This window comes from Rosa chinensis, chromosome 6, assembly GCF_002994745.2.
Source record: "Rosa chinensis cultivar Old Blush chromosome 6, RchiOBHm-V2, whole genome shotgun sequence".
Lineage (NCBI taxonomy): Eukaryota > Viridiplantae > Streptophyta > Magnoliopsida > Rosales > Rosaceae > Rosa > Rosa chinensis.
Window position 1 is genome coordinate 34,730,879 of NC_037093.1, and position 10,114 is coordinate 34,740,992.

The window sequence follows — 10,114 nt, forward strand, 5'->3', positions numbered from 1 at the left end:
CCCCCAAAAAAAAAAATCCAATAAACTTTTATTGCCCCCTAATAAAAATAATTGGGTTTAATAAAAGTCTTCAGGGACTTATAAGATCTCCGACCTTTGGGGACATCCGGCAACTTGATTCCTGCGACCGGTGACCGGATTGCGGTGAGGTCTCTAATGACTTTTTAATTATTTGGAGGTCCAACTTGGCTTTCTACCTTTAAATGAGATAAGTGGGAATACAAATCTTTTAGTGGAAAAAATGAACATTTATTGACCCAAATTTGGACATTTAATCAAAAGTCCTTACAACTACGAATACCCCCAACCAACAAAATGGTTCAGGACGAACAATAATGGTTTCAAAGAATAACAATAATATAGGAATAGATATTGATAGTTTTATTGGTCAATACTAGATAAAACTTTTCTGAAGCTATTTGGATTGAAAAACTACAGCAGTCCCATGTGGACTACAATATCGATGGCCAAGTGTATATGATTCCAAATTTATTTACCCGTCCTGCTGAATTTGTGGGAAGGTCGCAACCTGATGGTAGGTGAATCAGTGCAGGGAGGCATGTATGGAGGAGGTTCTCGCATGCACCTCTCCGCTGTGCCTCCATTCTTCACTATCATCACAAAGCTCATGCCCCAACTGAAATGTCGATCCAAATGACAGTGCCATAACCAAACCCCTACAAGAATCATCCACATTAAATCATGGATATATATACCACTTATTATGTAATAAAAGTCAAAAGTAAACATAAAAGGAGCATACCAGGATTACTTGCTTTGAACCTGATAGCAACCCATCCTTTCATTGGGACTGAAATGGTGGTCATCTTCGGTGGATCAACCAAATTGTAGCTTTGGGGATCTCTCACATTGTCAAAATTTCCAAAACCTGATCCGACTACATAAAAGCTATATCCATGCAAGTGCATTGGATGATTCTCTGATGCATTAATCGTATTAGTACCCTGAAACACTATTTCCACCTCTTCATTGTACTCTAACACCTTGACCTTGGTTGCCTTGACAGTAACCTCAGTATTATCAGGCAAATTTTCATTCACAAAGTCATACATATATGGTGGAAAATCTGGGAAGTCTGAGGCATAAAACCCACTCATGTTCCTGCATCAAGATGTGGTGTGGACATAATGTCATTACGATTGTATTTGAATTCTTCAGATAAGATTATGCAATAATGCATTATATATGAAATTACATCTAATGATACTGTCATACTGCAATAGAGCCTTATGGGAAAAATCAGAAAAGGCATTATCATATATAATCATTCAAGGAACAAAAAGATTGAAAAAGTATATACCTGTAGTAGGCAAGTAGCACATCTGTAGTTGGATTAACCCAGCTTATATTGTTTAAACTTGCAAGAAGAGCAACTGTCACATCATCAGAACCCTCAATCACAGAACCATTATTCATCTCAACTGCTATGTACATTTTGGTAGTTATATTCACCGGCACATTTATTGGGTGGTCTTTGCTTGCTAAGCTCTTGATTTTGTCTGTAAACTCTATTGCAGGTAGTAAATCCTCATAGGAAGGGAGGGTACTCGGATAAATTGGGTATGCTGGGTTTGTGTAATTGCCTTTATACTCCAGAATTGCTGTAACATTTGACTTGTCATAGTCTTGATCATCTGGCCTAACACTATCAAATTGTCTAGCAGCCATGTAGTATTGACCAAGAGACTGGTTAGCTGTGACCAAAATATCCATGGTTTGTCCGGGGGAAATCATGATATTATCGGTCACAATCGGTTTTACATATGCTCCATCCAAACCAACAACAGTGAGGCTATGTTCAGCAATAGCAAAGTAGAGTTCTGCATTCATAACTGCACTAACCAGGCGAAGAAGGTACGTCTTGCCATACTCCACTTGCCAGCGATATGTACTGTCTGCAAGGTTGTGATGGCATTATATCAGAAATATATATTTGCAACATGTTACTTAACTAACATCAATAAAATTAGAAGACAGTACGTACATGACATGTGAGTACGTACATGACAATGCATATGTCATAAGGGTCCGGTTCCTGGGACACTTTATTTTACACAAATTTATATAATTCTTTTTAGCCATTAGATTTAAATACTTTCAATGGTCTTGATTAATTTCATGTATGATGTGGCAAATGAGTGGAAACAATATATATTTATGAAAGAAGATAAAATAAAAACTTAAATTAAAATAACTTTATAAAGAAAAAAAAAATTAGAAGATGAATGCATGTCATCTTCTTCTTCTCTATGCAAAAAGAAAAAAGAGGCATAGCCTCACTCTTCCGCCAACTGTATAATCTCCATGTTGATTGCAATTACAATAATTATTGTAATTGTTAAACATATTTCAATCGCAGAATCCAGTAAAATTGCACAGATTGAGGGGAAAAAAAAAACATCAATGATAGATCTCAAATTTGGAGGGTTAGATATATATTGATCCAGTCCAAGACCTATTGGCTGTGGGCGGACAGTTGTAGGGCGTTACATAAATGTTGTAAAAAACAGGCTAACAATTATCGATGTGTAGTTCTATTCTATATTCATGTTATTATTCACTGTTTTACACACCCTAAACATTCAATTTAATTCATGTATATTATGACAATCACCATATAACTCATTCATTCTACTGGACATAAAGTCAAATTAATACCATTTGAGCATAGGCTGAAATCTCCTGGTTGTCCATTCATGGTGTAGCAATCAGAGCGAGGAGTGTCAGAACCTTCTTCGACGTCCTTAGCAACCACCTCATTCAGATTATCAATATAATACCAAGAACCTGCAAGTATACCAGGAGTAACAGCAATTAAAGCATCTAATATTCTGCCTTAACTACATGTGTTTTGTGCTTGTAATGGTGATTTACCAGAAAGCTAAATATCTGGATCCTACAAGAACTACACGTCATTGGTTCTCATTCTCTAAGACGCATAAAAGAAATGGAAAATGAAAGTTTAACGGATTTACAGTTATGATAAAAAGCTGTCACCTCAGGTTCACTTTAGTGCGGAATTTTTTTTCTTTACAAAGTCTATTTTAAGGATTTGTGCAACTCCACAAAAATGATGCTGACAAAAATTACGGTGAGAATGTAATTTTGAAGCTTAAACTGTAACAAAGGTTACTCTGAGAATGAAAGTAGAGATACATACCAAGTACAACTATTTCTTCTCCATCTGGCTCGGGAAATGGAAAACCTGTCTCATTTGAGGGCATAACAACAATGGCACCATGGACACCAGCTCTGGTCCAATCACTGTGAGCATGCCACCAAAGTGTTCCTTCCTCATCAGAAAATATAACCTCGTAAGTGAAATTTGATCCAGGTTCAATTGGACACTGCGTGACATACTCAGGACCATCTGACCAAGGGTTCCTTGGTTGATGCACACCATGCCTGTACACAACATAATGTTCTTAAAACACTATATGTTGAGAAATATTGTTGTAGCCTACAAAGAGATCACAAATTTATTACCAGTGAATAGTAAGGCCATAGGCTCCTTGATTTTGGACGTTGACATAAACAGTATCACCTTTTTGCACACGAATGACTGGCCCTGGAAAACTGTCATTGACTACCAGCATGCTTTTAGTCTGACATAACCTTGTAAAGTTGGCCTCCTTGAGCTACATCAATATAACATATTAAACAAGTACTAAATCAACTAAAACAGAAGACAGAAAACCAAGTAAAACTCTTTTTGTTTGTTTTCTTTTGGGGTTATTCTGCACCACATTAATAAGATTCTTCTATTGCAAATTCAAAATAAAGAAATTAAGAAATAAATTACCGATGCACAGAGGAAACATTCCAAGAGATTAACTCTTCCATTTGAAAACTTATGACTTTAATAAGGCTAGTGTCAAATGACATTATTCCGAAAAGACAATCTCTAGCCATCTTTCTAGTGAAGTCATCTTAATGCAAGTAAAAAGAGTAAACGGATGCCTTCTATGAACATTTTAGGATTGCCATAACAGGTAACATCTTTCTGGAAAAACAATATGTGAATGCAGACACAAGGAAGGTCGAGGGTCCTAATGTCCTATATTTATGGTTGCCTCCGGCCAGCCACCGAAATCCATGGGGTGGCTTTCGTCACAAGAGAGAGAGAGAAATGAACACTTACGACAAAGTCATAGTAGTGAACATTTCCTTCAACTATGCAAAGAAGCGCACTGCATAGAAGCAGAGAACCCAGCAACCATTGGAGCACACCCATCTTCACGCGGAAACTAGTTGTTCTGGTTGTTCTAGTTCTATATATATGCATGTAATGAGACACTACACGCTGTGTTTTATAGCATTCTGGACTAACTACATGAATGGTATTCATATATATACTGTAGAGTATCCAACTTTCATTTATGGTTCATATATATATATATAGTATCCAACTTTCATTTATGGTTCATATATATATATATATAGTATCCAACTTTCATTTATGGTTCATATATATGTACGGTAGAGTATCCAACTTTCTTTCACTTTTAGAGGTTGAAATCTTGTTAGATACAACACTTTCTTGGAGTAGAAACCTCCAGTTCCGGACGCAGAAAAAATGTTTCATTTTAGATAGCTAGGGGTTTCTAACTTTTGATTAGTTTCAATACGTGAGCTCAGTTATTTATTATTTCTTTTCTGGGTGTGCTCCCTGGAACAAGCAATAGAATTGAAGAAGAGAATTCTCGTAGAAATACAAGTACTTCGTCTATTCATAGAAGATTTGGGTTTCAGAACTTACACGATCGATACACTTCTACCAAATAAAAAGAGTTGCTAAACCCAAAAATGGGGTTTTGGACCACAACTAACTTTCAGGTTGCCTTAATGAGTGTAGAAATTTTTTTTTGGGGAAAAGAAATGCATAATCCTCCAATTGCTTGTACTCCTAAAGATAAAGATGAACTAGCTATTCGACCAAATTACTGGTTTAACAATGCAGCTTTAGCTAAATTAGGCCCTTTTTAACTGACCCTTCTAACCTTTAGGAAAGATCATCAAAGCTAAGTATCTTAGGAAAGGTAGTTTTTTTACAACTAAAAAGAATAGTAAATTAAGCTTCAATGGCTTGGAAAGGTAGTCAGGTCCTGTTCTACAAGTTGGAATAAGATGGATAATAGGGGATGTTTCTAATTTTTTTTGTTTTGTTTTTGAAGAGCCCGAGGGCTAAAATATATTTATCAAAAGTCAGAATAGGCCGTTACATATCATTCTGCTGTCATCTAGACAGACAAGAAAACAGTGGTAGTACCTGTAGTGGTACATAGAAAATAGAGACCTACTCATTGTACAATCAAGTACGAAGACAAAGCGGGATCCCCCTTTGGTACTACGCCGGAGGTGCTAGAAGGGCCTGGTCCTCCCAACTTAACTCATATATAAAACAGTAATTCTAGTCGCCTAGAGACCTCAATTGGTGTACAACTAGAGACACTGAGAATTAAGTCAACAAAGACCAAACCAAATGCTAACAACTAGGTAGGAAAAAACCACTAGATGCCTCAAAACAGGCCTAAAAGAACTAGAAAATAAATAAAAGCTAACTAATGGCCCACAGGGGATGTTTCTAATGTTAATTAACTTCTGACTTTTACTAATGAAATAGTATGTTAAAGATTACATTCTTATGGTTATTGCAATATCCCTAAACCCCTAACGCACCTAAGCGAGAGAGAGGAAAACCCTAGCTCACCAAAACACTAAGTTGGTTGCATGGAGGACGTCGACGAGATGGCAGTGTGCCTAGCTGCATCCTTGGGATTGGCGGATGCACGCCAGGCAGTAGACCTGCGGCCTTCTCGTGGTGAAGGACTACGTCCATCACAGACGTACCTTATGGGGAAACTTCTGACAGCCAGAGCGTTCAACAAGATATCCTTTATGGGGATGTTCCGGCGAGCATGGCGGCTGATTGGTCGATACACCGTCCAGGAGCATGATGACCGTTTTCTCTTCACCTTGTCAGACCCAACTGATCGTAACCGGATTCTCCGGGGTGGTCCGTGGGGTTTTGATAGGGCGCTGGTGGTTTTGGCACCATATGATGGAGTTGGAGCAATCAAAGATGTGCCGCTTACTACATTTGCTTTCTGGATCAAAGTGTGTGGACTACTGCCGGATTTTCATATAGATCGCTGTCTTAGGAGGATAGGCAGTGCCCTAGGTCGGTTTGTTCAGAAGGACACAACAGAGTTTGATGTAGGAAGAATCCGGATTCGGGTTGAGTTGGACCTGCTGCAGCCTATCATCTTTCGGCGTAGCTTCAAGGTAGATGATGGTATTGTGGTGGATTTGGAATTCTTCTTCGAAAATTTGTATGGGCGGTGCAAGGATTGTGGACTTGTCACTCATGTTGGCTTGCCGTGTTCGGAAACTCCTTTGCCAGCGGAGTTGCAAACTGATACTCCTTTAGCACGTCAAAATCTGGAGCGTGCTTTGAACCATGTAGGAGTGATATAGCCGGCTGGGCCAATGTTGGTTTTTGGGGTACAGAATACCCCCCAGATTGGATTAGAGAGGTTTCTGCCGACTATTAAACCTAAAGTGAGGAAAGAAATACTTCGGAGGCTTTCTGTTGGTAGTAGAGATGGTAGCTCTGGGGTGCAGACAGACTCAACTGCGACGGGGCTTAATGGTGGTCGTGAGCCAAAGTCTGATGGCTCAAGTAAGAGGACAGTTGGAGCAAGCAGTTCGACAGAACATGCACCGAATTATGCTATGCATTCTCCTGGTAATGGAATGCGTCGTAAGCGTGTGGATGAGGATGGGATTTCTCCAAAGAAAATGAGATTGAGCTTGGCAGTTGGAAGAACTAATCTGGATGCTATGACCATGGGTTTGTGCAATGTGAAGCCGGCCGAGAAGGTATATAAGAAGAGAGGTATGAAAGGTACAAAAAACAAAACAAAGGAGTTCAAGGTGGTTCAAGCTTCACCTATGAAAAAGTCTCCAACAAAGAAGAGTAAGTCTCCACGAAAAGTGGAACAGTTGGTGAATGGTTTGCCGGAATTTACTTTAGTTGAGGTTGTCAGTGGTTCTAACCTGTCTAAAGGGAAGGATCCTATAGTTGCTTAGTAGGTTATCCTAGTTTTGATTGTCTATGCTAGTAAGAATGTCTCTATGAGTCTTGTGGAAGTGCTTAACTTTAGCGTACCACAATTGCGTGCTCGGCGCTTTAAGGTTAGGTAGATTAGATTGCCTGCAAGGCGAGGTATTTTTATGTGGCATAGACTATTCTGAGTAGAAATGTATTATTGGAGTAGTTTTCTGTACTATTCTTGATCTATGAACCGGGACATACTATTGGTATGTTTCCATTTTATCAAAAAAAAAAAATATCCCTAAACTCTCTAGATTTCTTCCTCCTATTGTAGTTTCTCAGATAACAGCAATTTCTCTTTCTTTTATTGATTTCTAGGATGAATTTGTTTGGGACTTGCTGATGATGGTCAAATCTCTAATAAATATGCTATTAAGCTTCAATCACAAAATTAATGGTTTGATGACAAAACTAATAGTCTGATAATTCCGTCATGTTTAATTCTTCTCCCTTACGGAGGCACGCGCTCGCGCGCACGCACACACATCATACCTACAAATCAACTAATTCTAATAGGAAACAGAATCCTAATTAATAAAGAAATATTAACAGCTCATTCCAACACTCCCCCTCAAGTTGGTGCATAGATGTCAATCATTCTCAACTCTGTAAGAACATCTACTAATTGCTCCTCTATCTTGTGTGCCTGTCCCAATTTTTTATTTTCATTGTCTCTTTGTTCGCTCAAAAATTGTCTCGGCCACGTGTCACTCGGCCGAAGTCATCTTGGCTTACACGCGTCCTTCTGGCAAGGTGACGTGTGCGCGGGCGTGCCAACTCGCAGCCGAGAGGCCAAGCGAGGTTTTGATCTAGGTTACAGATTTTGCGCTGATCTGACTTCTAATCAGTTGACTGTGGGCTGGGGAAGGATCGATCTTGGCCGCAGGGTTCTCTTTGCCTTGGATGTAAGGACTTTACACGATTCTGCTTTGCTAGCCTGAGTGTTCGTGCTGTGCAATTCGGTGAGTGAATGTGAAAGTGCAAGTGATAATTGATAAATCTATAGGATGCAGATACTCACAAGTCACAGTAAAAACAATATAAAAGTATAATGTGTTACCCTGATGCCTTGATTCAATGCGAGTACAGACGAAGAAACGCATGAACCCTAAAAACTTGTTTATATGATTTTCTTAATATGATATTTGTGAAAAAGTAAATGCAGGAGAGTAGATGCAAAGAAATCAAGTGCAGGAAAAATAGCAAGGAATTAAAGAACAACAAAATAAATATGCAAGAATGTAAAGTGCAGGAAAGACAAGAACAATACCAGTAAGTAAAATGACACGAGAGATATTGTAAATTGATAGAGTGTAGAGATACGATTAGAGAATTTGAGAATGTTGAAATTGTATTCAACTGTTGTGTTTTTGGTCGTGGACCTCTAACAAAGATGTCTACGGCCCATTTTATGGTACAAAATAAATAAAACAAATACAGTCTCAACTTTAATTGTGAGACTAGATTGATTACAAATTGGATTCTATGAATAAAATTCATTTGATGTGCATAACTGGCAATCAACCATCATGACTCTTCAACGATTATTTTTGTAACAGACCATCATGACTCTTTAGTGCTTATTTTTGTAACGGCCACACTTAGTGCTGCAATATCTCTGAACGTAGAATTTGTCATTCAGTAGCTTTTATCTTTTCAAAATGTCCTGCCATCAGTGTCCCTGACCAATTGAAATGGGCATTGGATAGGACTTTCTCAGCCACAAGTAAATCAGAAATCGACTCATGTGAGCCGGATCTCGCTGAGGTGAAGAGAGTCAGACCTCGGCTGGAGTGAGCAAGGCTGAAGTGAGCCGGGCCTTGGCTAAAGTAAGCCGGGCCTCGGCTGAATATTTATTATATCACGACTCACTATGACCTGGGCCTGCTTCATGTGGGACCCGGCTTAACGTCACGTAGGTCTTGCCAAATTTAGGTTCAAACACTCTTAAGTCCACGTTGTAAAATTTACCCCATTCTTAATAAATAGCACTCCTTTCTTCACTGGACTTATTTGCGGGGATCTGATCTCTATACTCGTACAAGATACCCTTTTCTTGGAAAATAATACTCCTTTCTTCACTGGACTTATTTGCGGGGATACTCGCCACGTTTGTGATTCATCTCTATAGGTGTTTCAGCTAGCCAACAATCAAGCATTCCGGTCTCCGTTAATAAATCAAGAACATATTTCTGTTGAGAAAATGATATTCCTTCTTTCAACTAATCGATATTGACTTCTAGTAATTCTGTCGATTGGTCAAAACTTTTCTACTGCATCTCCTGCATTTGAGCGACACAAGGGGGAGTGTTTAAGTAAATCCAAATTGTGTCTGGCTCAAACTCTAGATTACTTGACCTAGTTGTAATAGGGTTAGGAATTAGAGATATTCAGAGATATCTGATTAATTGTACGATTATCTTTCCTTGTACAACTCTGATTCTATGCCTTGTAATCCTCTATATAAAGAGGCCCCTATTATCAATGAAAGCACGACTCAATTCTCTCCCAATTTCAGTTTTCCTTAAACAAAAATAAATAAATAATAATAAAAGAGTAAGTAAGGGTATAATAGTCATTTTAGTGTTAAAAGAATGTCACGTCAGCAAAATAACAGAGTTTTTGACGGAGAATTGACGGCAGGGACCTATTGTGTGAAATTTGAGAGTTTATGGAGTATTTGAGTGAAATTGAAATGTCAGGGACTGAAACGTCGAGACCCTATTAGTATAAGGAGTAAAGTATTTTGTCATTCCTCTTAAGTCTTAATATGATTAGTATATATTAAAATATTGACGTTTTGTAAATGATCATTTTGATTACTTCTGTTAGTTACTGGGAAATCCATGTAAAATTTTGAGTTGAACATTCAACCAAAATTATATTAGTAGTTTCTCCACAATGGCGAAACTACGAAGTTGTCACTGCAGGGGTCAAAAAGATTAACAATTACAAAGAATTCTACTTAGGGTGTGT

General features: G+C 38.3%; 1 protein-coding gene across 1 annotated transcript; it reads right to left on the minus strand.

The window, feature by feature from the left end:
- Positions 1-299: 299 nt before the first annotated feature.
- Positions 300-4,363, minus strand: LOC112173440 (laccase-14). Its single transcript, XM_024311064.2, has 7 exons — positions 4,163-4,363; positions 3,508-3,659; positions 3,182-3,426; positions 2,680-2,808; positions 1,322-1,916; positions 764-1,122; positions 300-677 (listed from the first exon to the last, which is right to left on the minus strand). Exons 1-7 carry the CDS (start codon positions 4,304-4,306, stop codon positions 490-492), a joined length of 1,812 nt encoding a protein of 603 aa, XP_024166832.1. The 5' UTR covers positions 4,307-4,363; the 3' UTR covers positions 300-489.
- Between the last annotated feature and the right edge of the window lie 5,751 nt (positions 4,364-10,114).

What these genes read in the sequence shown, in the direction of transcription:
- LOC112173440 (XM_024311064.2), bottom strand. Translation starts at nt 4,306, where the DNA reads ATGCATATATATAGAACTAGAACAACCAGAACAACTAGTTTCCGCGTG. An exon ending in TTTCAGCCTATGCTCAAATG is followed by an intron (nt 1,917 to 2,679) that starts GTATTAATTTGA and finishes ACAACCTTGCAG; the next exon opens with ACAGTACATATCGCTGGCAA. An exon ending in GTTCAAAGCAAGTAATCCTG is followed by an intron (nt 678 to 763) that starts GTATGCTCCTTT and finishes TGATTCTTGTAG; the next exon opens with GGGTTTGGTTATGGCACTGT.